This window comes from Microtus oregoni, unplaced genomic scaffold (assembly GCF_018167655.1).
Source record: "Microtus oregoni isolate MIOR12 unplaced genomic scaffold, Mior012 000002F_ref0000024, whole genome shotgun sequence".
NCBI classification, from domain to species: Eukaryota; Metazoa; Chordata; class Mammalia; order Rodentia; family Cricetidae; genus Microtus; species Microtus oregoni.
Window position 1 is genome coordinate 32,720,829 of NW_024543061.1, and position 15,260 is coordinate 32,736,088.

General features: G+C 51.9%; 1 protein-coding gene across 6 annotated transcripts in view; it reads right to left on the reverse strand.

Moving 5' to 3' along the window:
- Positions 1-535: 535 nt before the first annotated feature.
- Grip2 (glutamate receptor interacting protein 2) overlaps positions 536-15,260 on the reverse strand; it is a 79,980-nt gene continuing 65,255 nt past the window's right edge. The window contains exons 14-24 of one of the 6 annotated variants that reach the window (XM_041639707.1): positions 14,851-14,931; positions 14,557-14,620; positions 14,319-14,464; positions 13,157-13,319; positions 11,186-11,325; positions 10,504-10,683; positions 9,588-9,762; positions 8,466-8,571; positions 5,110-5,253; positions 3,541-3,687; positions 536-2,682 (exon numbers count right to left, since the gene is read on the reverse strand). In XM_041639707.1, coding sequence (XP_041495641.1) covers positions 2,524-2,682; positions 3,541-3,687; positions 5,110-5,253; positions 8,466-8,571; positions 9,588-9,762; positions 10,504-10,683; positions 11,186-11,325; positions 13,157-13,319; positions 14,319-14,464; positions 14,557-14,620; positions 14,851-14,931 — 1,505 coding nt within the window. In that variant the 3' untranslated portion in view covers positions 536-2,523. Of the gene's footprint in view, positions 2,699-3,540; positions 3,688-5,109; positions 5,254-8,465; positions 8,849-9,587; positions 9,763-10,503; positions 10,684-11,185; positions 11,326-13,156; positions 13,320-14,318; positions 14,465-14,556; positions 14,624-14,850; positions 14,932-15,260 lie in introns of those variants that run through there. The other 5 variants (XM_041639711.1, XM_041639699.1, XM_041639719.1 and 2 more) reach the window with 5 other exon arrangements.

Genomic DNA, 15,260 nt, shown 5'->3' on the forward strand with positions numbered 1-15,260 from the left:
CTGTCTTCACTATGATGTACAGCCAGCTAACTTTTTCTTTTAAGGATTTTTATTTATTGTGTGTGTGGTGGGTATGTGCATGTGAGTGCAGTGTTCATGGAGGCCAGAAGAGGGCGCTCAGTCGCCTGGAGCTGGAGTTAAGGGTTGTTGAGAGTTGTCTAATATGAATGCTGGGAACTGAACCCAGGTCTTCTGGAAGAGCAGTAAATGCTCTTAGCCACTAGATCATCATTTTATGTGTATGGATATTTTGCCTGTGTGTATGTATGTACACCACATGTGTGCCTGAGGCCTGCAGAGGTCAGATCCCCTGGAAGTGGAGTTACAGATGGTTGTAAGCTACCATGTGGGCTCTGGGGACCAAACCCAGGTCCTCTGCAAGAGAACTAAGAGCTCTTAACCACTGAGCCATCTCTTTAGGTCCATGGACCACTTTATGAATGAATGAAAATAAGTTGAGGGGCTGCAAGATTCACACAGAAGCTGAACCTTACCAGCCTGTTATTTTTTTTTTTAATAAAGTAAACAACCTGTGTGCATTTAATCAATTTTATTAAAAATTCATCCCAATAGCACTCACCTCCCCCTCAGTCACTGATACCTGGTGGGACAAAGATTTAGCCATAGGCCCCAGACAGATCAGACAGACCAGCCTGTGCAATGGAGCCATGGGTGTGCTGGGTGCTTCCTGGGAGCCCTAAGAAAACCCATATAGAAAAATACTTTACAAGGAATATGTTCTAATATTAGCCAGAGAAAAATACAGCTCTGGGGGTGGGGCAGGGGTGTCACAGGGGAGGTACCCAAAATGCATAGGCAGGCAGGTTGCTCACTGGGGAGGAAGCTAGGGATGTTGTGTGGGCAAACACCCCTGTGAGAAGCCGGGGGTGGGTGGGTGGGTATTGCATATGAGAAGGCCTCAGGCCATGGCCAGGAGGTCCACCCGCTTGGCCTAGTTGCATACGTCTGGGAAGATGGGAGAGACTCAGCCCGAGGGGAGGTCAGGGGTCGAGTAGTTGTATTTTCAGAGCCTGGAGTCTTTGAGTGGAACACAGATTTCCCAAGCCAAGAGGCCCTTACAGTACAGTCAAGTTATGTCACATACTAGAAACCTGGAGAGACTGAGCCATCTGCCCAAGATCACACAGTATCAGGTACTGGTGGCCAGGAGCCACCTCTCTACTGTGTCGTTCACCTGCCCTCGAAGCTGAAGATCTAGACTTGTTTGTTGCCCATGGTGAGTGAGTGGTATCTTTGTACCCTGGGGCAGTGAGAGCAGCGGTGCTGGGTTACTTGGACCCAGGCCTGAGGGACCCGGGGAAGCAGTCACAAAGGGCAAGGTAGTAGGGAAGCCGTGGAAGAGCAGAGAGCCAAGGGGTGTCAGTGAGTAGGTGAAGATGGCCCGGCATCTGCTCAGGTTTACCCAAGGTCACACAGCCACGAAGGGAACCAGGAGCAAAGAATGGCTTCTTGGGCCCCCATCTGTCCTCTTGAACAGGGAGTCTCTCTGGCAATGAGTTTCAAGGGCAGAGAAGGGGAGATGGGGTAGGGTTGGAGGCCCCTGGATCCTTGAGATCTTGAACTGGGTAAACACAGAGCCAATCCCCAGACCAGCCCACACCACGGGAAGGTGGCTTATGTCCTGCTTGAAGCTGAAAGGGTTCTGCTTGGCAGAGATGGAGGAAGCCCGAGTTAAGGGATGCTGGTACCCCCAGCTGTGAAGTGGGGACCTCCTTGGATAGCCTCTTTGGACATTGCTCCCTCTTGCTACTCTCTTGTCCTTCAGCTGGTTTCCCTCCATCTCAGCTTCTTCCTTTTCCTCCTTCTCCCCTCCACTGGTAGGGCTGGCAGCAGAGCTACGACTCAGCCTTGTTTCTGTAACAGTTGGAATATCACGTGAGTGAACGCTCCTGGACTTTTCCACCCCGAGCAGTGACTTGCGCTAAGGTTTTGTGGAACAGGAGGGATTGATGGCCACAGCTCTGCTCTGGGGTCCAGAGTCACCCACGAAGCTGAAACAATTGAGCCGCCAACCTGAAGGAAGGGGCTAGCATTCTCTGGCACCCCAGATGTTCCTAACTGGGGTTTCCCAGTGTGGTCATTAGATGCTGGAGGCTCTCAGAACACCAAGATGTGGGAGAAGGGAGAACACTATCCTCCTTGTGCCACATCCTTCCTGGTGGCAGGGTCCCTGTGTGACTGGGTACCACCTGTATAGCTGGATCACCGAACATTTCCTGCCACAGTTCAGGACTGTCCTCCTGCTTCTTCTCAGGATGGGAAACACTGGACACATGGAGCAGGGCTGTCCCTGCTCCTGTCACTGCTCCAAGGTGACTGTGCAGGGATCTGGAGGAATCCCAACTCTCTCTTTGCTGAGCAGCAGGGCTGACCACTTTTAGGTGGGGTTCACTGAACATCTTGAAGATCTGACTTGATGATTCCACTCTGCTGAGTGTGGAATCTGTGGACCCACAAGCGGATGAGTGGGGGCCACTCCTCCAGCTGAGCTATGTGATGACCTCAGAGCATCTGGGGACTGCTGGGGCCTGGTGCTCGTGGTGTCCGGCGACTCTGTGCTAGTGGGTTACGACTGACAACCAGCTCCAGGATGTCTCCAGCCTCCGCCAGGAGTGGAACCGCCAGGCAGCAGTCGAAGTCCCGAGTGCGAACATGGTTGACCTGCACAGTGTACAGCCAATGGACAGAGTCACCGTAAACGAAAGTTCTAAAAAGAAGCTGCACCTGTAAGACTGACGAGCTGAAGAGAGGGTAGAACGTGGCAGAACCAAAGCTCAGAATTTATCTTGAGCTATTCTTAGCTCCCACTGAATAGCCATTCCTTGTCCACCTGTGTCTGACCTAGCGTCCTTTTAACAATCAAGTGACCAGTGGTTTCCACCAACCCTCAAACTAAGAATGGCATCAGAGACCTAAAGCCTGGCTTTCTGACATGCTGTAACCAGCCTACCTGATAGATCCACTAATGCTTTTACAAATCGTATTGATTTCAGTCATTCATGGCCCAGGGTAAAAACCCCCTTTGAGGCAAGAACCGTGGTTTTTATCAAAATGGTGTGATTTTCCTGAAGTCCTGCCCCCACCCAGATTTAGGAGAAAACATGAGTACATTTAGAGCAAATACAAGAAAATCAGCAAGGGAACAAAAATAGCTGGAGCAAGGGAAGGGCAGTCTGGGAGGCTAAGTTAGGAACAGCTAACTGTGTTTCCCAGGCTCCCTTTCTGTTAGAAGACCATGTGACTGGTTCTGGCCAGTAGACTAAAAAGGGACCTGTCATATAATGGTTTGGAGTGAAGGCAGGACAAAAAAGCGGAAGTGATTTCCTACATCATGGAGTCTCCCAGGGGAACTGTTTCTAGACAGGCAGGCCCTCTGCCAGCCAGGTAGTCAACAGCGAGTGGAAACTCAGCTCTTGTGTGAGCAACCTCACCTGATTCAGCCCCCTGGCCTTCCCATGTCCTTTCACAGTGAGAATGGAGCCCTGTCCCTGGGCCAGTGCTGGGGCCTCCCCGAGTTACCTGTAGGAGCCTGTCAAAGGGCTGCAGGCCTCCGTGCTGGGCTGGCCCATCAACACGCACAGTGTGGACATAGACACCCTTCTCCAAGAGGCCATCTGAGACACTGAAGCCAAAGTCGTTCCGCACTGGGTCCTTGTGCAGGGTTACCTGGGAGGAAGAGGAGGTGGCCTTTGCCCCAGTCCCCATTATGTCTCTGGGATACAGGTCCAGCCTATTGGCTGGCCCTACGCCAGGCTGCCCTCAACAGCCTATTGAGCCTGTGCCCTTTGATATTGGCCTCGCTATGTGCAGCCCACAGGTCCCCGTGCTCAGGGGTCCCTTAAAAAGGGAAGTAGGAGATCATAGCGTTTTCATCACCCTGGGCAAACCCCTGGATTTAGCATGTGCTCTGATGTCTTAGTTCTTACATAGATACCCAAAGGTGCAAGAGATGCAGCTGGTGGTAGGAAGGTGATGTTAGTCATCTGCCTCCGGTGGCATGCAAAGTGGTCTCTTGGGACCTGCAGGGTGCCAGCTCCTGGGCTCTGCAAGGACCCCCAAATCTGCAGATGCTCAGTGGTGTAGGATCTGCAGAGAACCTGTGCCTGCCTGCCCACATGTTCAAGTCTTCTCCAGGGGGCTTCTAAGACCTCCTAGCTCATGGTTGGTACTACCTGATGATTTACCTGTACTGCTCCGGGAATGAGGTCCAAAGTCAGCCTATGAGCAGTACAGATTTTTTTTCTGCTATTATTAGTATTATTATTTTAGATAGGGTCTTGTTATGTAGTTCTGGCTAGCCTGGAACTTGCTATGTATATCATGCTGGCCTTGAACTCTCAGAGGTCTGAGGGCCTCTGTCTCCAAAGTGCTAGGATTAAAGACCTATATCATCGTGCCCAGCTTTTCCCTGAATACTTTTGATCTGTGGTTGGGTAGTCTGAATTCAGAGCCTGTAGGTAGGGAGGACTAACTGTATATACACACATATATACCTATGTGTAATGTAACCTTACTGTGTATATACATGTATGTATGTAGCATACATATTTGTATATGTGTATGTGCATACAGGGATAACAATTGCTGAAAAATGAATCACAAAAAATGTATCACAGGTGTGTCTATACATAGGTGTGGGGTGTAACTATCCAGATGGTGAGAGTTACAGAAAACTTAATAAAAAAAATCCCTGTGTGTTTTTGTTGTTGTTTGGTTGGTTTGGGTTTTTTAAGTTTTTATTATTTTATGTATTTGATGTTTTGCCTGCATGAATGTCTGCATACCCCTTGTGTGCCTGGTGCCCTTGGAGGCCAGAAGAGGGTATCAGATTCCATGAAACTAGAATTATCGATGCTTTCTAACTGCGGTGTGTGTTGGGAATCAAATCTGGGTCCCCCAAAGAGCAGCCAGTGCTCTTAGCTGCTAAGTCCCCTTTCCAGCCCCTAAGTCCCTATTTTTTCAGTGGGGGAGAAAAAGCTCAACAAGGGGGGGACCTCAGTATCCCAAGCAGGTAAGCTCCTCCTGCTACCAGCCCCCCCCCGTGCCCACACTCTGTGCCTACTAGTATCTCCCAACCCCAGTGCCCACCCTGTGCATCTCCAGGGGCGTTGGCAACAGCAGCTCCTGCAGGTCTTCAGAGGATGTTCGGACCTCCCGGATCCGGCGCCAGGGTCGAGAGCCAGGCCTGCCATCCACGGCTACAGTCTGCACAGTGCCTGTCATGATGGAAGCCTGTGGGAACACGACTGTCACTCAGATACCATATACTTACTCCAACCGACTCTGTCAGGCAGGTGTGCTTGGTCACAGGAGGACCACAGTGCAGGCGGGTCATCGGCCAATCACGGGATCAGAACAAGAGCCTCTGGGGATTAACAGCAGACTAACATCTGCTCTGTGCCAGGCTCAGTTCTCAGCAATTACAAGTTTAACTCATCTCACGTTCTGTGGTACCGAGCTGTTTTCTCTGTTTTACAGACAAGCAGGTTTAGAGAGAGAATCAGAATTCAGAATCTGACTCCACAGTTAGGGTTCATCAAGGCACAGGGGAAGGAAGAGATAGGACAGAGGGAGGGATGAGCAATGCTGCCAGAGCTAATATCTCAAACAGGAAGGGGAGAGAAGAGCGCCCCTGGCAGAGGGGATACAGCAGAGCTGAGGTGTAGGAAAGCCTGGAGAGGAAGGGTCCTCCAGAACCCTGCAGCCTACAGTAAGTCCCATGGTGACAACAGGCTGACACGGGAGCAAGTAACTGGTGAAGAATGCAACATTAACAGATGTGTGTGTTCAGGAGGGGATGGTGGCGAGAAAGGACATGGTGGGACCATGGCAAGGAGCACAGGCTGCTCTTGCAGAGACCTTGGATTCAGTTCCCAGCCCCTACCTGGCACTCACAACTTATGGAAAAAGTGGCAGTAGTTCTGATGCCCTTTTCTAGCCTCAGTGGGTGCTGCACACATGTATATACATGCAGGCAAAACCCGGTGTGGGACTAGTGAAGTTCAAGGACTTGAGACCTCAGAGACACTCCACACCACAGAGCACAGAGTGCACGGGCAACTGCAGCTGAAGCAGCCGCAACAATGAAGTTGAAAAGCCTACCTGATCACAGACACAACAGATGGTGAACCTACACTCTGACCACAGACGCAACAGATAGGCAAGCCAGAACCATGATCATGATAGGTAAACCAGAACCATGACCATATGAGACACAACAGACAGGCAAACCTGAACCCTGGTGGCTGGAACTAATAGAAAATACAAGAGAAAATGTAAGTCTATATAAAACATACAGAAAAATAAGAAGCTAAAAAGTAAAAGATGTTAAGAAAGAAAATCTCAAGACATAAAAAGCTGAGATGTTAGCAGCTGGGTGGTGGTTGCGAATGCCCTTAATCCCAGCACTTGGGAGGCAGAGGCAGGTGGATCTCTGTGAGTTCGGGTCCAGCCTAGTCTATAACAGCTAGTTCCAGGACAGGCTCCAAAGCTACAGAGAAACCCTGTCTCGAAAAACCAACCAACCAACAAAAAACAAACAAAAAAAGGAAAGAAAAGAAAAATAGAGATGTTAGGAAAATTAAATTGGGTTAAATATTGTGATAAATACAGTCAAGGAGAGGCTTGGTGAGTTGGGAGGGAGACTAAAGAAGGCAATCAGCAGTTAGAATCCCTGTGGTGGCTACTTTTACGCCAACCTGACACAAGCTAAAGTCGTGTGGGAAGATGGACCCTCAGTTGAGAAAATGTCTCCATCAGATTGGCCTATAGGCAGACCATTTTCTTGTTTGAAGATTGAAGGTTGGAGAGCCCAGTTCACTGTGGCAGGTGAGAGCCCCTGGGAGGTGGCACTGGGCTGTGTAAGAAAGCAGGCTGAGCAAGTCATGAGGAGCAAGTCAGTAAGCAGCACCCCTCCGTGGCCTCTGCATCTATTGCTCCCTCCAGGATAGAAACCTTGAGTTCCTGTCCTGACTCCCGTGGATGATGTACTTTATTATGGTGTGGAAGAAACCTTTTCCTCCTCAAGTTGCTTTTGGTCCTGGTGTTTATCCCATCGACAGAAACTCTGGCTAAGACAACATGTATTTCTGTAGATTTCAAGGGTTTCATGTGACAGTGGAAACCATTAAAATATTTGATACAGAGTAGACAATGAGAGTCCACAAACAAAACCTGTAGGGTCACAGTCAACTCTGTGCCTACCGGTCAGCTCATAGGTTTGCAAATATATTGTATGAAGAAAGAAGAGTGGAGATTAAATAGCTAAGAAACTAGGACGAGTATCTTTACTTCACACACACACACACACACACACACACACACACACGTCTAAGAAAATGAATACCAAAATGAGCAAGACAGAAAACAAACAGGAAAGACTGAAAAACCAAAACAGGGTTGTTGTTGTTGTTTTTTAATTTGGTAATTGGCAAGGCTGGTGAATGGGGAGTGCCCCCAGTCAACAATGCTAGAATAAAACGGGGGGGGGGGGGAGTGGCGGCAGTAGATGAAACAGAGATTTCAATTGCTCCCCAAACTGAGCTCAGAATGGCTTTGTCACTCTGAATGTGAGTGGCCCCGACCCAGGGGCTGGAGCTCTGGACTGAATAAAAGGGACAGCAGAGCCAAGCACAGCATTCAAGCCTCTGCTGCCTCACTGCAGACACAGCGACCAGCACCCCCAGGCTCCTGCTGCCAAGGCTTTCTGTACTGCCATGACGGACTGTGTCCTGGAAGTGTGGGCCAGAACAAATCCTTTCCCCCTTCCCATTCCTCACATGTGTAGATGTGATATGCATATGCAGGTAAGCATATTTGCATAGGTATATTGCACATGTGTGGGAGTGCACAGGCATTTCATTTTATTCATTACAGCAGGGTCTCTTAATCAAACCCAGAGCTCATCGATAATAGCTGAGCTTGCTAACTAGCTTGGCTTGGGGGATCCCCTGGCTTCTCCTTCTAGAGGCTGGGATTTGCAGGCAGGCTGCTGTGCCCACTCTGCGTTTACATGGGTTTTTGGGGATCTGAATAAGTGCCTTAACTACCGAACCACTTCCAGCCCAACCTTTCCTTTATTTTTTTTTAAATGTTTATTTTATTTATTTATTTATTATGTATACAATATTCTGTCTGTGTGTATGCCTGCAGGCCAGAAGAGGGCACCAGACCCCATTACAGATGGTTGTGAGCCACCATGTGGTTGCTGGGAATTGAACTCAGGACCTTTGGAAGAGCAGGCAATGCTCTTAACCTCTGAGCCATCTCTCCAGCCCAGCCAACCTTTCCTTTTTAAAGTGGTTTTTGTCACAGCAACAAGACATATAGGTATTACACATTCCCAGGTGACACAGAAACCTGACTCCATTGATGTGTAGCCTCCCCCAGTCCTACAGTGGGTCCAGACATGGTGCCCCACAGGCCCTCTGGTCAGGTGACAGTACCTCCAGCTCCCTTAGCAGTTCCGACTGACCACAGGACTCCAGGTCTTCAAGGGCCTCTCCAAACACTCTCCAGAAGCCCTCCTCTTGGGCGGGGCCAGGGGTTGGGCTGCAACAGGAACCACAGCGTCAACTCCTGGCAGGCGGGAGGGTGGGCGGGCTGGGCCTGAGGAGTCTTCGTGGCCCAGGGCCCAGTGTTGGGCTCCAGGGGCCATAGGGCGGGCAGGCAGGCAGGCGGGTGTCCTCGGTGGCAGTGCTGGGGCCCCAGGGCAGTGGTTGGTGACACAGAATGTGGGGGGAGACGCAGTTAGGGGCGACCAAGACTGTTGGTGGCCAATTATAACAGGGGCAGATGAGACGGGGTGGAGAGCGGTGACACAGGACGCCTGGGAAGAAAGACAGACGGACAGACAGAAGACAGACAGACAGAAAGATCCATGGGATAGCCCCAGAAGACAGTCCGATCCCACCCAGACACATGGCACCAAGGGACAGTGACAGGACAGAGCCAGAACAAGCCAGGACAAAGATGAATGGAGAAAATGGGTTATTTGTGCTGGGGAAGGGGTGGGAGGCACCCATCATGGCCAGCCCACATTGGGTGGCCCATTCGCAGCTAACAGGACCCCTGACAGCTCTCAGAGCCCTTCGTCATTCACCACACAGCGATTCACAAAGTCCTCATTTCTCAAAGCCTGGCTTTGCTTTTAAGGAAAACAATGCAGAAGAGATAGAGAGATGAGTCCAGGCAGAGGAGGCATGGGTGTTACTTGTGGGAACCCACTCTGTGGGAGCTGGCTGCTGTAGGAGCCCAGTCATACACATGTACCACACATAGCCCAGTTGGCTGTGAACTGAGAGGCATGCCTCCTGCAACCCGATCTGAGGAGTCTGGGTTCAAATTCTGAGTCTGTGTTGCAATTTCAAGCACAGCTATTCACAGACTCAGGAGGAACAAGTAGGGCTGCTGTCTCAACAGGACATGTCTGCTGCCATTTTCCCACAGATGCCCTCTCCACCCCAGGTCTGCTCCTCAGGCCGGGGATCTTCTTCTCTCTTCCTAGCTCCCCCATCCTGGCATTGCCACCCTCTGGCAACCCCCCTCTTAGCGTCCCCACCACAGACCTCATCGGCGGCTCCCAGTCCCCCTCCTCCTCCTCTGGGAAGCTCTCATCAGTGGGGCCAGGTGTGTAGCTTGTCTTCCGGGGCTCAAGGGGTGGGGGGCTGCTCTTCAGTCTGCTGGGATGCCACTCCTGGGGAGTCACACTCCTGACTGCCGCCCCCTGTGGGGTATAGGAGCCTGGCGGGTGGAGAGAGGGGTGTGGGCCTTCTCTCTATCCTTGCCTTGCCCCCCCTTGTTCCCAAAAATTGGATACCAGTGGGCAGATATGTGCCCTTCTTGGGCCCAAGTGACCATTGAGAGACCCAGGAGTCCTTGTCTCTCCAGCAAGTGCCTGAACATCCATCCTTCCAGCAGTTAACACTGAAGTTCCAGCACCACGGTCAGTTCCACAGGCGTGGCCTGTTCACGGGCCTCCTTGAAATGGAGTTTCAGATCCGACCACACCCAGACAGACCTACAGGAACCCTGAGGATGAGCTCCCTGGAGCTTGGGATGGGGACACTCAGGGAGAGCTAAAGGCACGACCTGAAGCCAAGAACCGGAGGTGTTTCTCTGCTAATTGCCTTAACCACACAGGCCAGAGGGCAACACCAGTGGACCTCAGCCATATGGGCAAGGAGGACATTGTCTGGCTTCTCATCTTCAGCTGGACACAATGAACAGGAATTGACACCTACTCTGTGTTAGGCATGGGGATAAGGAGAGAGACATAGGAATAAAAGCTGTTCTGTCCCCAGCTCATGGCAAGGAAAGACAGGACTGCGGATCCCTCTGAGGGGCGGGTGAAGGGTGGAGTTAGTCAGGTTGCCCTTGGGAGCTCCCTCTGAAGGAAAAGGCCAGCTGGGATAGAAGGTAAGAAGAAGACCAGGCAGTGGGATCACCTTCACAGAAACCTGTTCAAGGTCCCGGGCTCATTACCTGAGCCCCCAAAGCCACCATCTGTGGCAGAGCTGCCCCAGGACTCCACAGCACTGTCCACACTGGGTACGGCAGGTGAGAAGCGGGCTGTCAGCAAGCCCCCCTTGAGGGCCTCGGGGGGATCCTCATCCACATCACTGGCCTCACTGAGGCTGCCTGACTGGCGGGGGAGGAGGGGACCTGGGAAGAGACGGAGCATCATCCGTGACCTCAGAGACAGGTGTTCTGTGAGCCTTAGTTTCCCTACTTCTGGGAATTCCCAGGCACTTGACAACCTGGCTGCTGCTGTGGAGGGGGGCATACTAGTAAGTAAACCCATCACACAGATGGGAAAACAGAGGCGTGTGAGGTTGAACAATAGGTCAAAGGTCATATGGTGAACAATGATGGAGGACAGATTAACAGAAGACCCTATGACTCAGGTAAACTGTGGCATACATAGCACATAGGAACATGGGATAGGAACATGTAAGAACCTGAAGAGATAGGAAGCAATGAGGAGCATGGTTTAGACCCAGAATTTACCCCATATCACACCATGGCACAGGGCCTCTCTCTCTTAGCCTCCTCATCAGCTGGTCCAGGGACCCCCACCCCCTCTCCAGATTGGTGACACATAGCTTAACCCAGGACTGCCCTTCCTGTGTAGGCCAGGAAGTTCTTAGGAAGGGGCAAGGCTCACGGTCCAGCTGCTTCTTGATCTTCAGTGTGACAGTCTCCCCTGCTACCTGCAGAAGGTGGATGGCCTCGCTCAGGGGCCGACCTTTGAGGCTCACGCTGTTGATGGCCAAGATGCGGTCCCCCACGTGGATGGCGCCAGTCCTGAGGAGGGAATAGGTGCAAATGAGGCCCAGATGTTAGAGTCTCAGAGTGTGTCGGTCCTGCCTCCAGATACCCTGCAGAGGCTCCAAGGCACAGGCCTGACCGGCCCCAGCTGTGCAGGAGGAAGGCTAGTCAGGCAAAGCAGCACACTCTGGTAGTCTCAGTGTTCCAGAGGCAGAGCGGGATCCTGGGGCCCTAACTCAGTGATGTGGGAAGTAAGAGAATGAGGGAGGGGTGGAGGAGAAAGAGAGGGGTGAGGGATCCAAGTCATCCTCAGAACTTCTGCTGAACAATTCTCCCCCAGAGTCCAGGCTTTCTATCTATTGGTTCAACTTAAAGTCAAAGTCACCTTCTTCTTCTCTCTTGTTCTGAGACAGGTCTTGCTATGTATCACAGGTTGGCCTGGGTAGCACAGGCTGGCCTGGAGCTCTCTAAGGGAAGTCAATGTTGAGGCTTCTCAAAAAACTGAAAATAGCTGCCTGACATAGTAGCGCACGCCTTTAGCCCCAGAACTTGGGAGACAGAGACAGGCGGATCTCTATGAGTTCAAGGTAACACTGCTTGAAGAGGAAAAACAAAATTTATAAGAAAAATAGATGAAAAGAATTAAATTGAGCAAAATCAGTCAGACTCAGAGCGACAATTCAAGTATCTTCTCTCATATGTGGAAACTAGAGTTAAAATTATATATGAGGAGGGCCTATAAAGATTGTAAGAGGACCGTGATGGGAGCAGGAACACAGGGAAATACAGAGGCTAATGGGTGGACACTTGGGACCTGAACAGGAGGGGAGCTATGTAAGAGAAGGAAGGGGATCAGGAAGAGGGGGGCAGAGGGATAGATGGTTGGCAGTGGGGGAGGGGAGGAATAAGAACAAAGTGTAACGATGGCATATTCATATGAAAATGTCATGATGAAACCCGTGACTTTGCATGCTAGCTTTAAAAAATGCATATTGGTTACATGTCGAAGTGCATATTTATTTAAGATTAATTTCTCCCCGCTTAACTTTTTGAATGTGACAGCTAGGAAGCCGGTTTGGAGAGCAAGTGGGGTTGTACTGCAGCTGCTCTGGGCTATGCTGCCCTGGGTAGAAGGCTGTGAACCACCCTCCGGAGTCAGCGCGGTCCTCTAGGCCCCTGCAGTCTCTCTAGAGTCCAGTAGAGGGTGCTCCAGGAGCAGCCCAGCCTGAGTCTGGACCCTGGTTAGGCAGCTGGGCTGGGTGCTTGGACCCTATGAAGTTCGCCCTTCAAGCCGGCACTTTGCCCTGCTGTGCAGGGGAGCTCACACTTCCTGGCACCCCTGACTCACCCCTTGCAAAGCTGAGGTAGAAAGCTGGGACTCACTCACCTGGGGCCCACTTCATCTCCGCCCACCCCACTGAGGGGCAGTCAGGACACCTTCCTCTCAAGGCTCCTTCCCTGGCACAGCCCCAGAGACACTTAGAGTAGCAGGCAAACCAGCAACCTCAGGGACTCAGGATAAGCTTCACGTGGGGCTCTATCAACGGGGCCCTACCCCAGATACTCAGACACACAGAGACCCCAGAGTGCTGGTTGTTAAGGGGATACACTCTGGGAGGCAGCTGAAGGTGACTGGACCCTTCAGCTCTGGTCCCCTGGGTCCTTCTGTCCTCATTTCCTCTGTCCTAGACACTGGGTTGGACCAAAATTCCAGTGCAGGATTGGGAGTACATACTCAGAGAAGAAGTGATTGTCCTTGAGTTGTTTGATGCTGAACCGGAAGTAAAAATCAGATCGGCTGGTTTCAAAGCCCACCTTCTACTCCCTGAGGGTCCCCAGGTCCTCCCCAGGTCACCCCAGAGTTTACCTTTCAGCCAGTCCACGCTTTGTGAGGCCAGAGATGATGATGGGGTCAAAAGGTTCTTCGGTGCCGGAGATGGTGATGCCCAGGGGTCCACCATAGCGCTTCAGCTCCACCGTGTAGCTGACCGCGCCTGTGCTCTCTTGCTCATCTAAGAGTGGACAGGCTCCTGAGGGTGAGGCCCAAGAGGGGGCGGGGCTGGGACCCACCCCTCCCCAGTCTCAGCACTCTCCAACCGCCTAGGACTCCATCAACCCCTCACACACCTGCTCAGGCACCTCAGGCCCCCAGCCTGCTGCCCAGAAGCCATGAAGGGAAGGAAAAAAAACCTACAGGAACATGGAACCAAGATTTGAAAACACAGATTCACATGCCACCCAGAGCAACTCAAGATTTATAGCAAGGAGAAGCGAGAGAAAAGGGAAGGAAAGAGGGAGGAAGGAGGAAATAAGGAAGAGGGAAGGGTAAAGGAGGGAGGAAGAAGAGGGAAGGAGGAAGGAAGGGTAAAGACAGAGAAAAGAGAGGAAAGTGGGAAGAAATGAAAAGAGGGGCCGAAGAGATGACTCAGGGGTTAAGAGCACTTGCTGCTCTTCCAGAAGACTGGGGTCAATGCCCAATACCCACATATCTGCTCACAACCACCTGTAATTCCAGTTCCAGGGGCTCTGACTCCCTCTTCTGGTGTCCCTGGGCAACAAGCATGCCCGTGGTGCACTGACATTACATGCAGACAAAACACCCATACACATAGAAACAAGATAAACAAAAACAATAAATAAAAAGACAAAATAATTATTTTTAAAAAAGCAAGGAAGGAATAAGGACAGGAGACAAGGAGGAAAAAAAACAAAACTGGCCACTGGTGGCTTCTCCAGGGTGAGGGTCCCACAGCACTTCTCGGACACCCCATTTACAGCACTCCTCACCACCCCCTTCCGCCTCTCCCTCTTTCTTCTCCCTTCCCACCAGTTCAGGCTGCCCCTGCTACACTAAAGTCAACCCTGCCGTTGGCAAGCTGCTCAGATATCAGCCCTGTACATCTCCTAATCTGGAGAGCCTCATGGTGGCTCCAGGGCCCTGGAGCAGGGGAAAGGGATACCTACAGAAGTCCTCCCAGCGCCCCTCCGCCCCAGCAGCTGGCATCAGCCATGGCCTCCTAGGCACCTACCTGAGTTGTCCTCATCTTTCCGGATCTTCAGCTTGACCACGTCCTCACACTGGCGCAGGATCTGCACGGCGTCTTCCATGGGACAGTGGTCCAGGCGGATATTGTCAATGGCCAGCAGCTTGTCGCCTGGCTCGAGGGTGCCAGTCCTGCATGAGTGGGGTGGGGATGGGAGGAGCCTGGTGCAGATGGGCGGTGCCCCACCCCCCGCGTTCACACCCCTGCCCGTGTGGCGCCCCACCTGTGCGCCACGCTGCCCTTCTTGATGTCGGAAATGATCAGGGGTTCCCCTCGCTTTCTGCTGGCTGCTGTGGAGCAGGAGAGACAGGCTGTGAATTTAATCTCGAAGGGCCCCTGTTTAAGGTGGGGTCGGGAGGGGATATTGTTGGCTCCTGGTCCCATTACTTCTTGGCTGGGCGGCTGTGAGCAAATCAACTCGCCCCTACTTGACTCAGTTTCCCTTCTATAGAACGGGGCTGCAGCCCATTGTGGCGATGTCGTGAGATAAACCAGGTAAGGTGGCAAGAGGACTCACAGCTGATGGTAATGCCCAGCTCCACGCCACGCCTCTTGGGTAACTTCACGTGGAAGGTCCCACTGCTTGGGATGACAGATTCTGTGAACCAACAGCCATGGGTGAAGTGAGACTCCAGGAGAGCTCAGAGACCTTGCACCCACTCTGGATTCTCACGGGTTGGGAGGGGGTCATCTCAGAGAGTGACCGTTCCAACTCCAGCCCGCTGCTTCCACCTGATGAAGGAGGAAGCTGAGGCCTACAGCGCTGACCCCTTGGTCCAGAGTGCTGTCTTCCGAACAGAGACAGGGCAGAGGCCAGAGATGGGGCCTGCTGGCCAGCATGGAACCCAACCTGGCCCACTTGGACCCAGGCATTTTCACAACCCATCACTAATTCATACCACACCCCTGTCTTCCACTGTTTGACGG